The sequence below is a fragment of the Lactuca virosa genome, chromosome 9, assembly GCF_052849685.1.
Source record: "Lactuca virosa cultivar CGN04683 chromosome 9, Lactuca_virosa_CGN04683_v6, whole genome shotgun sequence".
NCBI classification, from domain to species: Eukaryota; Viridiplantae; Streptophyta; class Magnoliopsida; order Asterales; family Asteraceae; genus Lactuca; species Lactuca virosa.
Genome location: NC_136434.1, coordinates 199,010,605 through 199,028,614, shown reverse-complemented (window position 1 = coordinate 199,028,614; position 18,010 = coordinate 199,010,605). Strand labels below are relative to the sequence as shown.

Below are 18,010 nucleotides of genomic sequence, written 5' to 3'. Positions count from 1 at the left end.
CACGACAATCGTAACCAAATCATTTACAAATTAGATTATCCAAATAAATTGGATATACATCCATCAACAACATATGTTTTCGACAAACAACCTTTAACCAATAAAAAATACTAATTCCACATCAACCAGGGCATCGACGAACGACAACATCATCAATGAACCCAAAAAAAATTCAAAATAATCTTCAACTTCAAATAATCCAAAACCATTTCAACACAGGGAATCGACAATACATTTAGGAAACAACAAGGTTCAATCAATTTAATGAGCTTGTACTTAGGAAAAATTTGGAATATGAACCATGAACACCAATGTGAAACACAACAAACCTGGATCTAAAATAGTAGAAGATGAAACCATAACCAAAATCGGAATAAGATGAAATTGTGTTACATAATCCCAACACATTTTTAGACGATAGTGATGGCATTGGAGATCATCTACAACACATGGTCCACCATCATTGCCATTTTCACCTCTGTATAGACCCGTCAAACATCATCCAGCCACTACAAAAACAGACCCATCCATCGATCATCTACAACACCACCAAACCATCTCCTCTTAACCTAACACTATTATAACACCACTATTATCGATTTTTCACTAAACCATTTGATTTTTCAAGCATCTCTATATGAAGTTCTTCAACTCCCCTTTCTTAAATTGCAAGCATAAAGAATCACACCCATAAAGAATCAAAATGTAAAATATTAGGGCTTACCAACCCCTCATTCTCTTTTGATAGAATGAAGGAGAAATGAAGAAGGAGGAATGAATGAAAGAGAAAGGAAGAATGAGGCGGTGGGTGAGGCTAAGTGGTGCGCCCATTTCTCTTTTAAATAACAAAAAACAAAAGGGCCACTGGTGTGCAAGGTTCGCTTCGAAGGGACACATTTAAAACTAAAAGGGCCACTGGTATGCAAGGTTCACTTTGTAGGGACCATTCATGCAAAAAAGATTTCATAAGGACTATTTTAGAGATAAACTCAAAAGCTTAAGGACCATTTGTGAATTTTTATCATATATATATATATATATATATATATATATATATATATATATATATATATATATATATATATATATATATATATATATATATATATATAGGGAAAAGTTCAATAAAGAACCATAATTATTGGTTCTCCAAGAAACCAAATTTTTTTTTAAGTTCTAGAGGTTATTCTTTATCGAAAAAAAAAACTAAAAATATCTAAAAAAAAATTTGGAAAGGGAACTTCCCTAACGAGGGTTTCCGGGCCAGCTTTCGCGCACCGACTAATCCCCCGCTGCAAACATGAGGCTTTGCTTCATGCCTTGGAGTCACTGTAGGCGAACCTCCATGGCCACAAAGGCTGAGTGGTGTCAGGATTTGAACATGGGTCAATAGGTTATCCACCATATCTTCCACATGTCTTACCGTGTGAATTTAGATTCACAATCACATTGTGAATTTGACGAAAAAAAAAATTATCGAATTTGATATAATTGGAAAAAGGATAAAAAGTTATAAATTTCTGTATTTTTAGTTTTTTTTTGTGATAAAAAATAAGTTTTAAAAGTTGAAAAAAAGATTGGCTCATTGGTTCTTTTGTTAATTATGGTTCTCTATTGAACATCACCCAATATATATATATATATATATATATATATATATATATAACATGCTTTTTTTAATTTAAAAGGGTAAAAATCTATCAAATATAATTAATATTTTGTTTAGTTATGAATTAGTTTTATATTTTATGCATTAATTTGTATGTTTTTAATTATTAAAAATAATGATGTGACAAGTAGGTTGAATGAGTTGGAAATGATGTTATTTTCATGATAGAGATGAAAAAAAAAATATCAATGTGTTAAATAATAGGTTGGAAGTGTTTTACTCGTACCATTCATAAGGACACGAATGTAGGACCATCTCCATCCACATACCATTGTTTACACCAAAATGGTGTAATATCAAAAAAAAAATATTCTTTAGTATATTTTCTTTTTAAACTTATATTGATTGTCAAAAACATCATTGAGCTTATTAATTAGCGTGTTACCTATTTTGTTTATATCTTTTTTTTTGTATAAAGGCTTTATAAAATATAATATTACAAAATTATGATCAAATAAATTAATCGTATATTATTAATCAAATTAAACATATTTTTATATGTTTTATGATTAATTAATGTCCAGTTAATAATATAATAATGAATAACTAATATATTAAGACATACCTAGTCATATAAACTAACCTAGAGTAAAATAAAATGAAAACGAGGAACTAAAATTGACGCAAAATTTTTTATACCATTTTGCTATTAAGAAATAATATAACATTAAATTTATACATCAAAATAAAATGACATTACTCCATATCATTTTGATGTAAAAAATAATATTAATGTTTGGGTTGATGTAAAAAATAATATTAATGTTGGGTTGGAGATGATTCCACATAATAATAGTGTAACTAAGTTTATTTTCGCAATCTTTTAAAACAAATCATATTTCCTTTTATATACTCTTTGCTATATAAAGGTAGGCAGCTTTAAAAAGTTCTAAATTGATTTGAGTAACAGTTTCCAACACGTCTGGTGGCGCGTGGTGAACTATCCGCCACAAACGAGCCGTGAAAAACATCACTTCCGTTTTCTTGTGGGTCACATTTCACTTTTGGAAGCTTCTCAAAACCCCTCAAATAAAAGGAGTCGATGGCTGAGAGTATGAATACCACCACACAAACACAACACTTGGGGTGCATCTGCATTCTGCAGCCCTCTCTCTCTGTAGAGTTTTTCAAACATTTGTTCATCCATGCACAATTGTACATAACATCTCTACTGAGTAATCAATCATTCTCTGTTATCTTTCTTTTTATCTAAAGAAATGGAGAATGGGGTTGCGAAGATGGAGACCCCTACAAATGTGACAATTAAGGGGATTCTTGGACTGTTAATGGCGAATCTTGATTATGAAAATAAGAAGAAAGTGATTTCTCTTGGGATGGGTGACCCGACTGCTTTTTCTTGCTTCACTACCACTTCTGTTGCAGAAGATGCTGTCGTTGATGCTCTCACCTCGCAGAAATTCAATGGATATTCCCCTACTGTCGGCCTTCCTCAAGCAAGAAAGTATGTTCGTTCTTCCATTCGTTTCTGCAATTAGACTCTATGTGTTCTGCTCTCTTGATTTCTCTCGTAAAGTGATTTCTTTTATGTTTGATCAAGTACGTAGCACTTCAAATTTCGAGAATAGTTACTGAATTGTATAAAATCACCATGATAAGTCCCATCTCAAGAGAACTCCAGTCACGCACACAACCTGTTTGTAGAAATGCTAGAGACACGTATATAAAAGTTTAACCTTTTCTTTATGCATCAAACCTTATTAACTCTAATGTCATATGATCAAAAACAGGGCAATCAGTGAATATCTATCGATCAATCTCCCATACAAGTTATCCCCAGATGATGTATTCATAACAGCAGGATGCACACAAGCCATAGAAGTTGCTATATCAATTTTAGCCAGACCAAATGCAAACATATTAGTTCCAAAACCAGGATTTCCAATCTATGAACTTTGTGCAGCTTTTAGAAACGTTGAAATCCGCCATTTTGACCTTCTTCCCGAAAACAATTGGGAAGTTGACCTTGATGCCATTGATGCATTAGCTGATCATAACACCGTTGCAATTGTCATCATAAACCCCGGGAATCCATGTGGAAATGTCTATAGTTATCAACATTTAAAAAAGGTATACACTATACATGATTCATAATTCAGGTCCGTTTGATAGACATCTTTCCAGGTCCAAATAAATCTTTCTAACTGAATGGGCCGGAAAGACTGTTTGATTTGCACAAAAAAATGGTTTTTCCCTATAAGATATGTCTTTCCTAGAAAGCCACAAAACCATATCTTTCTGGCTAAATGATCATTTTTCATCATTCAGTACCGTCAGTCAGATATAAAATCAAACATGGTTTCTTTCCCAGTCAGTACAGCACTTTCCCAGACAACAACTATCAAACGGGCCGTTAGTTTTTTTGGTTAATGATTTGAGATACTAATTTGGATTAAATGAAAGTAGATTGCCGAAACTGCAAAGAAGCACAAGATTGTTGTTATAGCGGATGAAGTTTATGGACATTTAGCTTTCGGACAAAACCCTTTTGTGCCAATGGGTGTGTTTGGATCCATGGTGCCTGTTCTTACACTTGGATCTTTATCAAAAAGATGGATTGTGCCAGGCTGGCGCCTCGGGTGGTTTGTCACCACCGATCCTAATTCCATGTTCAAAAACGCCAAGGTACATTAAAAGTTAGCAACATACTTTAAATTTGTGAATTTGATTACTAATTTTAACTCTTTTTTTTTTTTTGGTTTTTTCAGACTGTTGAGCGCCTCAAGAAGTACTTTGACATTTGTGGTGGTCCCGCAACCTTTATACAGGTCGGGTACCACAGTACTTTCATTTATTTGTTTATTACAACATCTGGTTTTTTTTTTCTTTTTCCTATTACATTTACAACATTATACTTTGAAAAATCTACCTAGTTATTATCAGGTAGATTTTTCGGTGTATAATGTTGTAATAGGAAAAAGGGTTAAAGTTAAAATTGGTCAACCAACTACCAATTTTAACTTTAACCGTAAGAAAAAATAAAAACTTAAAGTATAATGTTGTAATTATGTGTTTCAGGCAGCTGTGCCTCGAATTATTAAGGAAACAAGTGACACGTTCTTCATGAGAACTCTTGACATATTGAAACACACATCGGATGTTTGTATGAAGAAAATAAAAGATATTCCTTGTTTAACATGTCCAACAAAACCTCAAGGCTCCATGGCAATGATGGTGAAGCTGAATGTTTCATTACTAAAAGATATCCATGATGACATTGACTTTTGTTTCAAGTTAGCTAAAGAAGAATCTGTCATCCTTCTTCCAGGTGATTATTAAACAAAAAAATATATATATATTTTAACTAAAATTAAATGCAAGAAATTAAAAAGTAACATAATAGGTGCTACTCAAAGTCAAATATCCTATTGAGATCTTTTTTTAGCCCAATAGCTTTTTGTAGAAGCTTGTGAAGTTGACATATGAGTTTTTTATGTTTTTTTTAAATATCTTTCCACTTTTTAGTTTATCGACTTCAAATGAAAATTGTGTTTTTGTTTAATTTAATGTAAAGTTGATTTGTTAAAAAACTCAAAACTCGTGGAACGTGTTTTTCTTTAATTTATAAAATGTAAATAAGAAAACTTATGAAAAATTTGGTAACATGTAGAAATATATAAATATTGAAAAGTTAGAAACTCTAATAATTAAAAGAATATAATTATATTAATTGATTCTTTTTTTGGTGTTTTGTAGGACTAACAGTGGGACTAAAGAATTGGGTGAGGATAACTTTTGCTGCAGAACCATCTTTGCTTGAAGAAGCTCTTGAAAGAATTAAAACGTTTTCTAGTAGGCATTCTTATGACACAAATGGTTACATTTGATACATGAATTGCAAACTAGACACTTTATTCACAAATACGTTTATCATTTTCTTTTTCTTTTTTTTTCTTTTTTTCTTTTTTGGTTCTTTTAAATAAGTTTTATGATTGTATAGCTGGTATCTCTATTCTAATAAAAGAATAAGTTTATTCTCCTTTTGTCATGTGTCACTCTATTAGGTCACCTAATTAATGTAATGTCACTTGTCAACCTATTGATTCTCCATTTTAAATTTCAAATTTTTCCACTATAATTACATTAAATTAATAATATTATAATAAAAATTAAAATAACATTAATACAGATTATAAGGTCATGTATTTATTTAAATCAATGATTATAATTTTATATAACTAAAAAATTATCTCTTAATTAACAATTTATTTAAAATAATTAATTAATAATTTTGATTTTTTACTATGAAAATTTAATTAGTTTTATAACCGTGGTTCCCACAGGTTATAAACTAGTAACTAAATAATTACAGTTGTATCATGGTTATCTTGTAATTTATACATACATCGTTGTTACAAATATACTATGTTACATACTTACATCAATATTTCATAATGTAAACTTGTTTTCGGCAATGAAAAAGGTCAAGGTTAACTTCCGCACGTGATTATTTTTTTTGGGAGATTGTTAATGAGAATTTCATTTACGGAAAAAAAAAATATTGAAACATAATTATTGTGGGAAAAATACATAAAATTGGTTTTTATTTTGGTTATTTTTATGGTTTAACAACTGATATTCAAGTCTCACAAAAGTTTAAGATTTTCTTCTACTAGTTGTGTGACCCATTTATTACATGGGTTAATTTTTTTTTTTAAATTAAATATAAATGTCAAAATATTTGACAACTTTGAATTTATAAGAAAATAAAAAAAATAATGAATTATTATAATGGAAATGTTTTTTATCTTTTAAATTTAAACAAATTATTTAAATAAATAAAAGAAATTAATAAACTTTAACTTTGGGACTTTGAAATTAAAAGGTAGGTTAATTAATGAAATTGATATCCATTTATTACTACATTTATTGCAATTATTACATTAAAATATTATGTAAATTTAATAAAATAGAAAAACTCATAAAATGACATATGAAAAAAGAGTTAATTCAAAATAACAAAAAAAAAATAACATTTGGCAAATTGAATGAGAGTGTGACAAGTGACAAAAAAAAACTTTTCATTTATTAGAGATGACTAGGTGTGAGACTCATTTATTACGTGAGTTTATAAAAAGGACAAAAAATAACGGTATGAGAAAAAAAGACCATTCACGCAAGTTTTGATAACCACAAGGACCATGTTCATAAAAAAAATAAGTAACGACTGAGTTTTTAACCTTTGGTACACCACATGGACCATTTATGTAATTTGGTTTAATTAATCTATAGTAATAAAATTAATTAATATGAATTCACAAATGGAATGTACTATCTACATTAATATACATATACATTAATTAATATATTAATAGAAAGATGAATTCACAAATAGAAAGTTATTATGTACATTAGTTAATATATTAATAAAATTAATTAGTATGAGGTAACATTTAATAAGTGGAATTTGAATAAAAAAAGAAAAAAAAACTATAAAAATGACAAGTGGATGTTAAATAATTCAAAAAAAATCTAAAAAATGACAAATGTAAGAAGAGGACATGTGGCAAAATCATTCTTATTTATTATGATATATTTTTTTTGTCTCTTTTATCTATTGGAAATTTGTTAAGTTTATACATTTTCATTTAACAAATAGTAGTTACATATTAAAATAAAATAAAAAGTTGGTGATAAGTCTTCCTACTATATTTTTTTTCTTCAAATAAATAAATTATGAAACTATAATATTATATACGCGATAGTCAAATGGGCCCTCACTTGGTTGTAAGTTGTAACAAATAAAGTTTTTAAGAAACGTATGCTTATTGATTTTCTATTTTTATTTATTTTATTACGTCTGAATGGTTATAATTAGTAATTACATGCATAGACAGGTAGACATGATATCATCATAAGATGATATGCCAACACAGATAGATCACCGATCAATGATGATAATAAACACCGACTTTATGTCATTCAATGATTTTAAATTACAATTTAGAAAACGATGCATTCTTGCAAGAGCTTGAATGGATTGGTGATCTTCAACCTCTAAAAACATTGTGTATTGAAAAATCTTGAAGAATTTTTTGGTATTATAAATGACAACAAATGTCTTATAATCTACTCTACCAGATGAGGGTTTTTTTTGTCATATGGCACACTCTCATTCAATTTGTCAAATGTCATTTTGTGGTTATTTTGAGTTAATTTTTTTTCCACATGTCATTTTATTAGTTTTTCTATTTTATTAAATTCAACATAATATAATGTAATAATTGCAATAAATGTAGTAATAAATGAATATCAATTTCATTATGTAACGACCCAATTTTACAAAGAAAATTTTCATTATATTTTTTTTCCTTTTAAAACCAAAGCCAATCCCCTAAACCATAAAATCCCAAAACATTTATTTTCAAATCAACATTCATTACTTCATTGTTTTCCTTTTTAAAACATCAGAGGGTCCCAAACACATCAAAAGAGAGATAGAGTGCACGCCACATCATCACGCCTTGCCCTTGCCCTTAGGCTCAGAAGTACCTGAAACAAATCAACAACCTGTAAGCGAAATGCTTAGTGAGTTTCCCAGAGCATACCACACACATTCGCATACATATATCCTGATAGCTAAAAAATAAGCTATAAACATGCCACAGAAACTATGTAATACGATTCAACAAGAGTGTCATGGGCTACCCCACATGGTCTTTACCTAGGACCGCCATGGGCTACCCCACATGGTCTTACATCCAATGTCATGGGCTACCCCACATGGTCTTTACCTAGGACTGTCATGGGCTACCCCACATGGTCTTACATCCAATGCCACGGGCTCCCCCCGGGGTCTTCCATACCAACATAATATCACACAACATATCAATTCATAAATGAATAACACACACATAACATGATCACATAATGGGTCGGCCTTGGTGCCGTAGACCCATAGGTATGGTGAGAAGACTCACCTCCGTCCAATGAATACAATTACTGCCCTCCCAATAATCCGCAACCTACCAAGCTGAATAATAACAATAATATATAATCAATGATAAGACCTTAAATTACCCAAGGAAAGGCCCAACCTTCAAACTCTACCCCCAAGGCCCAATTACCCCTTTCTTGCATATTGGACCCCAAAATCCAAGTCCAATATCCTTAATGGGCCCCTTGGCCCAATAAGGCCCAACCAATAAGTCCTTGGCCCAAACAGATGAAAAGGCCTCAATCTTACAGAGTCCAAACAAGCTCATCAGCCAAATGAGGCCCAAAGGCCCAAAGGCCCAAAACATATTAGGGCCCATCTGAGCTGCGTACGCCCAACGTACCTCCCTGGTACGCGCAGCGTACTGAGGGTCTAGTGACTACGCACTGCGTACAGATAGTTACGCCCAGCGTACAATCGTATTAAGCACTTTTCCCATTAAGTGCTTAATGCTCGAATCTCTCACGTCCAAAAGCTAGATCTAAGATTGAAAAGATGTCCCAAGGCATAAAGTTGGCAACTTTATGCCCTTGCATGTCTCATACACTCCCAACCACCCCATTAAGACCTTTTCAAGGTCTTTTACCCAAGCATGAGGTCACAACTCTCATCAAGCTTCCATTTTTATACTTCTAAATGACCAGGGGACCTCAGATCTGACTTTCATATCAAAAGGGAAGGCTTAACTCAACAAAAGAGGTCCAAAGTTCATAAAAGGGACAAACCACCAAAACCCTAGCTAGATCTAAAGATTAGAAAGGAAAGATGCAAGCTTTTTACCTCCAGAAGCTTTGTAAGATGCTTTTGGTGCAGGATCTTGAAGCACCCTCTTGATCCAAGCTTGCTTGACCACCCCTTCTTCTTGAAATACACACAAAAAGGCCACAAATGCACTCTTTAAGGCCTAAGAATGATCTCACAAGGTTTGCAGGAGTATATGGACGTTCTAGGGCTGTGGAGGCTCTCTAGGGTTTAGTCCAAGGGACTTAAAGTTGTTTAAATAGGCCTCAAGTCCGGAAAAATTAGGGTTTGCGTCCCTGGCGCGTACGCCCCGCGTAACTCAAGGTACGCCCGGCGTACCCTGAATTCCCCGCGACCATTTTTATGCGGTACGCTAAGCGTACACTTAAGTACGCCCAACGTACTTAAGGGACCAATTATGCAAACTTATCATTTCTTAGGGTTTCAGGACATACCAGAATTTTGGATGTTACACATTAATGAACTTACCTTTTACTTATTTAAACAAATAATTTAAATAAATAAATAAAAGAAACTAATAAGATATAATTTGAGAATTTTAAAATGAAAAGATAAGTTCATTAATGAAATTGATATTCATTTATTACAAATTTATTGCAATTATTACATTATATTATGTTGAAGGGTTAATGTCATAAAAACCCTCAAGTTTTCAGGGTTTTGTCGGTTTTGCCTAAAGTTGAATTTTATGTCCGTTTTTACCCTCACATTATCCACAAAATGTTCGGTTTTACTCTTTTACCGGTGATAACAGGTTTTCCATGTTACCATTATATTAAATTCGCAAAAAAACCCTTAAGTTTATCGTTTTTTTATGTTTTTACCCTTAAGTTTATAATTTTTTTACACTTGTACCCTAAGTATTTTTTTTCATAATATACGTATTCATGCAAATCGTATTTATATACGAAAAAATGTTTAATTAAATATTATATATATATATATATATATATATATATATGTGTGTGTGTGTGTGTGTGTATGTGTGTATGTGTGTGTGTGTGTTTGTGTGTGTGCAACGTTATACCATTTAAAAAATAAACTAATATTTTTAGAATTATGAATACGTATTTTATAGGTATAGTTTTTAGAAGTATAAATACATATTTTTATATTTTTAGAAATATTAATTTGTATATATACTTCTAAAAATATATTTATACTTTTAAAAAAACATATATCAAAATACATATTTAATTACACTTCTAAAAATATATGTATATACTTATATAAACGTAAAAATAAATATTTGTACTTCTAAAATACATATTAACATTTCTAATATATATATATATATATATATATATATATATATATATATATATATATATACACACACACACACACGTTTATGATTGAACAAGTTATTTTATTGATATGTATATTTTTAAATACATAAAAATACGTATTTGTAGTTATAAAAACATATTAATTTGTTTTTTTTTTTACATTTTAAACGGTTCATCCAGAAAAAATACCTATATATATATATATATATATATATATATATATATATATATATATATACACACACACACACACACACAAAGACACATAAAGAAATAACATTAAAAAAATGTAAATATAATATTTAATTAATTTTTTGTCGTATATAAGTATGATTTTTTTGCATGAATACGTATAATATGAAAAAAAATACATAGGGTAAAAGTATAAAAAAATTATAAATTTAAGGGTAAAAGCGTAAAAAAACTATAAACCTAAGGGTTTTTTGCGAATTTAATATAATGATAACCTGGAAAACCTGCTATCACCGGTAAAAAGGTAAAACCGAACATTTTTTGGAAAATGTAAGGGTAAAAACGGACATAAAATTCAACTTTGGACAAAACCGATAAAACCCTGAAAACTTGAGGGTTTTTATGACATTAACCCTTATGTTGAATTTAATAAAATAGAAAAACTTGACATGTGGAAAAAAAATTAAATCAAAATAACCACAAAATGACATTTGACAAATTGAATGAGAGTGTGACATGTGGTAAAAAAACATTCATATATTAGAGTAGATACGCGATAGTCAAATGGGCCCCCACTTGGTTGTAAGTTGTAACAAATAAAGTTTTTAAGAAACGTATGCTTATTGATTTTCTATTTTTATTTATTTTATTACGTCTGAATGGTTATAATTAGTAATTACATGCATAGACAGGTAGACATGATATCATCATAAGATGATATGCCAACACAGATAGATCACCGATCAATGATGATAATAAACACCGACTTTATGTCATTCAATGATTTTAAATTACAATTTAGAAAATGATGCATTCTTGCAAGAGCTTGAATGGATCGGTGATCTTCAACCTCTAAAAACATTGTGTATTGAAAAATCTTGAAGAATTTTTTGGTATTTTAAATGACAACAAATGTCATATAATCTACTCTAATAAATGAAGGTTTTTTTGTCATATGGCACACTCTCATTCAATTTGCTAAATGTCATTTTGTGGTTATTTTGAATTAATTTTTTTCCACATGTCATTGTATGAGTTTTTCTATTTTATTAAATTCAACATAATATAATGTAATAAATGCAATAAATGTAGTAATAAATGGATATCAATTTCATTGATGAACTTACATTTTTTACTTATTTAAACAAATAATTTAAATAAATAAATAAAAGAAACTAATAAGATTTAATTTGAGAATTTTAAAATTAAAAGGTAAGTTCACTAATGAAATTGATATTCATTTATTACTACATTTATTGCAATTATTACATTATATTATGTTGAATTTAATAAAATAGAAAAAAAACTCATAAAATGACATGTCGAAAAAAAATTAATTCAAAATAACCACAAAATGACATTTGGCAAATTGAATGAGAGTGTGACGTGTGACAAAAAATATTCATTTATTAGAGTAGATGTGGACCGATGTGACTTTCTGTTAATAATAGCATGTAAAAATGATTACAATAGAAAATTTTATCAAATTAAAAAGGTTTAGTGAAATTTTTACATTAAATATTCCACTTAACTACTTAACTTTTATATTGACTTTAACGACTAAAAACAATAGAAATTTTATGTATTTTGCCCAAAAGTAATGATTTTAACCTAATATAACATGTTAAAGTAATCAATATAAAAATAATTGTCAGATTAGGTAGGTTTTTCATTAACGAAACGAAAATATAACTGGGCAAGCTATAATATAACTAACAAAATACAATGGAATTTATGTATTTTTAGGGGTGTTCGTTTGGATGTATCGGTTCGATCCGATCCAATCAAGTGAATCCAAATTTATTTCGGTTTTCAAAACATTGATCCAAATAGTCCAAACAAAGTTTAAATCCGATCCGATCCAATCCAATTACAATTCAGTTGGATCGGTTTTATAATTCGGTTTTCAAAAACCGTAACATTTTAAAACGCCATATAATTATAATATTACCAAATTTTACAGAAAAAGCAAAAACAAATTATTTAGTTGTGATTTAAAATTTATAAACAATCACTAAGAATGTATATTATAGATAAAAAAAACTTTTGAGAGAAAATGCATATATATATATATATATATATATATATATATATATATATATATATATATTTGTATTAGATGAAACCTTTTGAGCCTATCTGAAAAAAAAATATTACAAAATTAATAAATAATTATAGATATATTAAAATAAATGAATAATAAATTGTTATTCAGTTTTTTTGGACTATTCGGTTCGTATTTTATAAACCAAAACCAATCCAAAATTCAAAATAATAATTTGGTTTTGTTGAAAACAAATCCCAAAATTCAAATATCCGAACCAAATTTTCTAATTCGGTTTTATCCATATATTGAACAATCCTATGTATTTTGCCCAAAATATTAATGTTGCAAGTAAAGAATAACAACAAAATTAAAATGCCCCCATGCAGGATCGAACTACAGACCTCCAGTTTACAAGACTGGCGCTCTACCACTGAGCTATAGGGGCTTTATGTGCTATTATTTAGTACAGGTTGTCATTATTGCAAAATTCATGTATGGGTCGTTAAACCCTCTTTCAATCATCGTCTTGTTGAAAGTTTGAAACGTTTCCGGATATGGAGGTTTTGAAGATGGCGAATTCTAGGGTTTCTCTGCTTCGCCATAGTTTGAACTCCTTTTTTCCACCTTCTGCTACCTCTACATTTTCTCTCTCTATCTTACCTACCCGTAGATTCATCGTCTCCGCTTCCATTTCTTCAAAAGAAGCATTTGTTGATTCGCTGTCATCGCAACAAGCTGCAACTCCGTTCGCCGATTCTGAAAACCCTAAATTGAGCAATCGATGGAAACCAATGTGTTTGTATTACACCCAAGACAAATGCACAATGGTAAGTTTCTCAATTCGTGTATTTCATCCCTACGATCTATATATTTGTTCAGATTTTCATATTGTGTGTTTACGACATTACAAAATTGATGTAGAATCTGAAAAAAACACATTTTGATTCCTGTTCAATTTTTCCCCCTGTGCAACAGATGCAAGATTCGAGTCACTTACAGAAATTCAATCATAGTTTCTATTTGGAAAATGAACTAAACACCACTGAGTACAAGAACAAGCACTCTGAGCATTTTGATTTCTTCCTTGTGCTTGATTTAGAGGGAAAAGTTGAGATTCTTGAGTTTCCTGTTCTAATGATTGATGCCAAAACCATGAATGTCGTAGCATTCTTTCACAGGTTTTTCATTGATTTTTTAGGCTTCATATACCCAAATTCTTTCATTATTGATTTATTCCTGTAAATATATCTCATTTCTCTAAACTTCTGTTCCAGATTTGTCAGGCCTTCAGAAATGAGTGAAGAAAGAATCAACGAATACATTGAAGGAAAGTATGGAAAACTAGGAGTTGACAGGTATGCTGATTGATATTCTGTTTGACTATGAATGATTCTTCGATTATAATATTCATGGTAAAATCTTGCTAAATTGTTTTCTATTTAACATCTTTGCAAATAAACTCATCTGTTTACAGGGTTTGGCATGATACAGCTATTCCATTTACAGACGTTATAGAACAATTTGAAGAATGGATGACAAAACATAACTTGTGCTCCAATGATCTTTGTGGGCCCCTTCCTCGAGCTGCTTTTGTAACATGGTAAAAATTCCTAATTCTTTACTGTCTCTTGTCTAGACAAAAATATACTGTCTACAAAATTGGAATTTGGTATGCTAACTTGATCATATAATTATGTGTAAAAGTGGGAATTGGGACATAAAGACTAAAATACCCCAACAATGCAAAGTGTCGAAAATGAAGCTACCTTCATACTTCATGGAATGGATCAACTTGAAGGACATATATCTCAACTTTTATAAGAGGAGGGTGAGTATGAACTATGAAGCACGTGTTTTAAAATTAAAATCCGATTTTATCTTTCTTCGGTATAAAAATAGATTTTTTTTGAACGATTTTAGGCGGCTGGAATGCGTACAATGATGAACGAGTTGAACATATCGTTGTTAGGGAGTCACCATCTTGGCATTGATGACTCGAAGAACATAGCAAGAGTGTTGCAACGCATGCTTACGGATGGTGCAATTTTGAAAATCACTGCAAAGAGAAATCCACAAGTTCATGAAAAAGTTGAATTCCTCTTTGAAAATCGTATCAAATAAGTGTCCTGTTTCGTCCATTTTGTCACGCATGACATGATATGACATACCATAATGTGTTGTATTGTTTGTCATAATTCATTAGACTGAGATTGATGTGATGTGATTTATTGATGTCATAGCCAAAAGGTGAAACGGAGTGAGATAGACTCGCGCTTAATCTATCGTTTGTGTAAACGATCATCAACATCGAAAATAGTCCTAGAAAGTTTGTCCTCATTACTGGAGTATTGTTTGTTAGATAGTTAGACAATGATTTTATTCGAAAGTAAGGAAGCGTGAGACAACATTAGTGGTCTAGTGTTTTGAAGTGATTGGTATAAATATTTTCATTTATTCCATGTTGGTTGTATTAGTCTAATTGTACTTTAAAGAAAATCAATGACAACTTAAGAGTTGATGACATGATACCCTATAAAGTTTTAATCTAAAGTCAGGTTGTAGAACTCGTTATTCGGTACCTATTCGGTCGACTATTGAGTAGCGAGTACTGGGGGAGTACTCGGATTTGATAATTCATGTAGAAATATTTTTAGGGAAATTATATATATCAAAATCATAAGTTGATTGAAATATATGACATGATACCCCAATCAGTCATCGGACTGGAATACCCCTGGGTCCACAGCTATTGGGCTGGATTACCCTCACTTGGCCCAATCAGTCATCGGACTAGAATGCTAATATACAAAAGGTTCACTCAGTAATCGGACTGGAATACCAGTATACAACGAGCCCACTCAATCATCGAACTGGAATACACTCGGGTCCACAGCCTTCGGGCTGGATTACCCCTACATGGCCAAATCAGTCATCAGATTGGAATGCCAATATACAACAAGTTCAGGCATCCTCAAGATGGAATACCTTGGGGCTCAATCAACCATCGGGTTAGAATGTTCGCGGTCTGTTGGCTCACACACATAACAGTAAAGTCTCAACCACCAACAATAATATGTGCACATATAACAGATAAACAAATAATCGGCCAATAAACTATCAGACAGATCTACAGATCACTACTGTATACTCACATCCTATATATCAGGACTCAGATCTAACAGATCACTACAGTATAACGACATTTTATCACAGAGCAGAATATCAAATCCAGTGGGCCGGACTTGGTGCCTTCGACCCATAGGTATAGTGAGGAAACTCACCTCTCGATCTGATCAATAATAAGGCCATGACTCCAATCTCAGCTCTAACCGACACCTATCCATCCAAAAGACCAATTCTCAAACACCATCCAAAATACCCAAAATACCCTTGGTCAAACTTGGTCAAAGTCAACTGAGTCAATCCATCCGAGTCAACACAGAATGTGTACGTGGGGCGTACTCCAAAGGTACGCCGGGCATACTCGATCATTGACCACCATTGGGGAGGTTGACCACATACGAGCTGCGTACTCAGATTACACAGGGGGTACGCCAAATCTTCCTAAAAGCATATTAAGAGCTTAATGACTTACGCACTTACATCCAACTTCCAAATCTAAGGCCAAATCATCCTTAAGAGTCATAAAGTTTCCAACTTTATGAATTTGCATGTCCATTAAGTGCTTAACTCAACATCTTAATAGATTAAGACCTTCTAAAGAATGCATGGAGCAAAACCAACCATTAAGACCCCATTTTTATGACTCAAGACTCTTCCTAAGGTCTGAAAGGACGGCTTAATGGGTCAAGAACATGTCATGTTCAAGAATCACCATTTTGGGACAAAAGGTGACTTAAAAGAATGAAATGTCTAGATCTACAAGATGGAATGGTAAAGTTGCAAGCTTTATACCTCATGGAGGTTGCAAACAAGGAGAAAACTTCATATCCAAAGTGCTTCCCAAACTCCAAGCTCTCCACACCACTCTCCTCTTCTTCAAGTACACCTCTAATCACTCCAAAATGCTCTCTTTCTCTTAGGGTTTGCTTTTTTTTTGGGGGGGGGGGGGGGATCCATTTCACATAAGGAGGCTAAATAAGAATGAGATGTGAGGTTATAAAAAGGTTTATATGAGCCAAACTGTAACGACCCAAATTTTTAGAAGAAATTTTTCATTTTTAATTAATCAAACACATTTCCATAAACCATGAAATCCCAAAACAATTGTTTTCAATTCCACATTCATTACAACTTTATTTAAAAACGTCAGAGTGTCCCATAAAATGTCGGTGAGAGAGTGCACGCCGTGCCATCAAGCCTTGACCTTGCCCTTGGGCTCAGATGTACCTGAAACAAATCCACAAACTGAAAGCTTATGCTTAGTGAGTCCCCCCAGAGCATACCCCACACACAAGCCACATAACACATATCATATTAGCTATGAAAGCTACATATACCACATAAGCCATGCATACATAAACCTGTAAGGATGTCGTGGGCTCCCCCCAGGGTCTTATACCTTCGTGTCATGGGATACCCCACATGGTCTTTACCTAGGAATGCCATGGGCTCCCCTACATGGTCTTATATGCAACTGCCACGGGCTCCCCCCGGGGTCTTCCATGCAATAACATACAAAATCAACTAGCATATCATATATCACAGAAGTATCTATCATACTACATAACACATATATAAACATATAAGGATGCCGTGGGATCCCCCCAATGTCTTATACCATCGTGTCATGGGCTACCCCACATGGTCTTTCCTTAGGAATGCCATGGGCTACCCCTCATGGTCTTATATCCAACTGCCACGAGCTCCACCCGGGGTCTTCCATGCAATAACATACCATCACTAGCATACTGCTTAACACAAAGCTAATTATCATACCACATATCTCTACAAACGCTAGTGTACCACATAACATAAAATGGGTCGGCCTTGGTGCCTTAGACTCATTGGTATGGTGAGAAGACTCACCTCTGTTCGAAGAATCCGAAAGCTGCTCTCCTAACTGTCCGTAACCTCCCGTGCTGAACAACGACAACATTACCCAAGGTTAGGACTTCACATAATCAAATGGAAAA

General features: G+C 32.0%; 2 protein-coding genes and 1 non-coding gene across 3 annotated transcripts; 2 read left to right on the top strand and 1 right to left on the bottom strand.

The window, feature by feature from the left end:
* The first annotated feature begins 2,720 nt into the window (after positions 1 to 2,720).
* LOC145137029 (putative aminotransferase TAT2) lies at positions 2,721 to 5,666 on the top strand. Its single transcript, XM_079071171.1, has 6 exons — positions 2,721 to 3,131; positions 3,418 to 3,757; positions 4,094 to 4,312; positions 4,396 to 4,455; positions 4,706 to 4,955; positions 5,384 to 5,666. Exons 1-6 carry the CDS (start codon positions 2,887 to 2,889, stop codon positions 5,512 to 5,514), a joined length of 1,245 nt encoding a protein of 414 aa, XP_078927297.1. The 5' UTR covers positions 2,721 to 2,886; the 3' UTR covers positions 5,515 to 5,666.
* A 7,621-nt stretch (positions 5,667 to 13,287) lies between these two features.
* On the bottom strand, positions 13,288 to 13,359 carry TRNAT-UGU (transfer RNA threonine (anticodon UGU)). The gene has a single exon. It is a non-coding gene; the product is annotated as a tRNA-Thr (tRNA).
* Positions 13,360 to 13,430: 71 nt separating this feature from the next.
* On the top strand, positions 13,431 to 15,133 carry LOC145135876 (Polynucleotidyl transferase, ribonuclease H-like superfamily protein). Its single transcript, XM_079070077.1, has 6 exons — positions 13,431 to 13,741; positions 13,890 to 14,092; positions 14,189 to 14,269; positions 14,389 to 14,514; positions 14,619 to 14,742; positions 14,835 to 15,133. The coding sequence occupies exons 1-6, from the start codon at positions 13,469 to 13,471 to the stop codon at positions 15,033 to 15,035; spliced, it is 1,008 nt and encodes a 335-aa protein (XP_078926203.1). The 5' UTR covers positions 13,431 to 13,468; the 3' UTR covers positions 15,036 to 15,133.
* The last annotated feature ends 2,877 nt before the right edge of the window (positions 15,134 to 18,010 follow it).

Coding starts and splice junctions, on each gene's coding strand:
- LOC145137029 (XM_079071171.1), top strand. CDS start 2,887: ATGGAGAATGGGGTTGCGAAGATGGAGACCCCTACAAATGTGACAATT. Junction 3,758..4,093: donor GTTATCAACATTTAAAAAAG/GTATACACTATA, acceptor AAATGAAAGTAG/ATTGCCGAAACTGCAAAGAA. Junction 4,313..4,395: donor CCATGTTCAAAAACGCCAAG/GTACATTAAAAG, acceptor TGGTTTTTTCAG/ACTGTTGAGCGCCTCAAGAA.
- LOC145135876 (XM_079070077.1), top strand. CDS start 13,469: ATGGAGGTTTTGAAGATGGCGAATTCTAGGGTTTCTCTGCTTCGCCAT. Junction 13,742..13,889: donor CCCAAGACAAATGCACAATG/GTAAGTTTCTCA, acceptor CCTGTGCAACAG/ATGCAAGATTCGAGTCACTT. Junction 14,093..14,188: donor GTCGTAGCATTCTTTCACAG/GTTTTTCATTGA, acceptor CTTCTGTTCCAG/ATTTGTCAGGCCTTCAGAAA.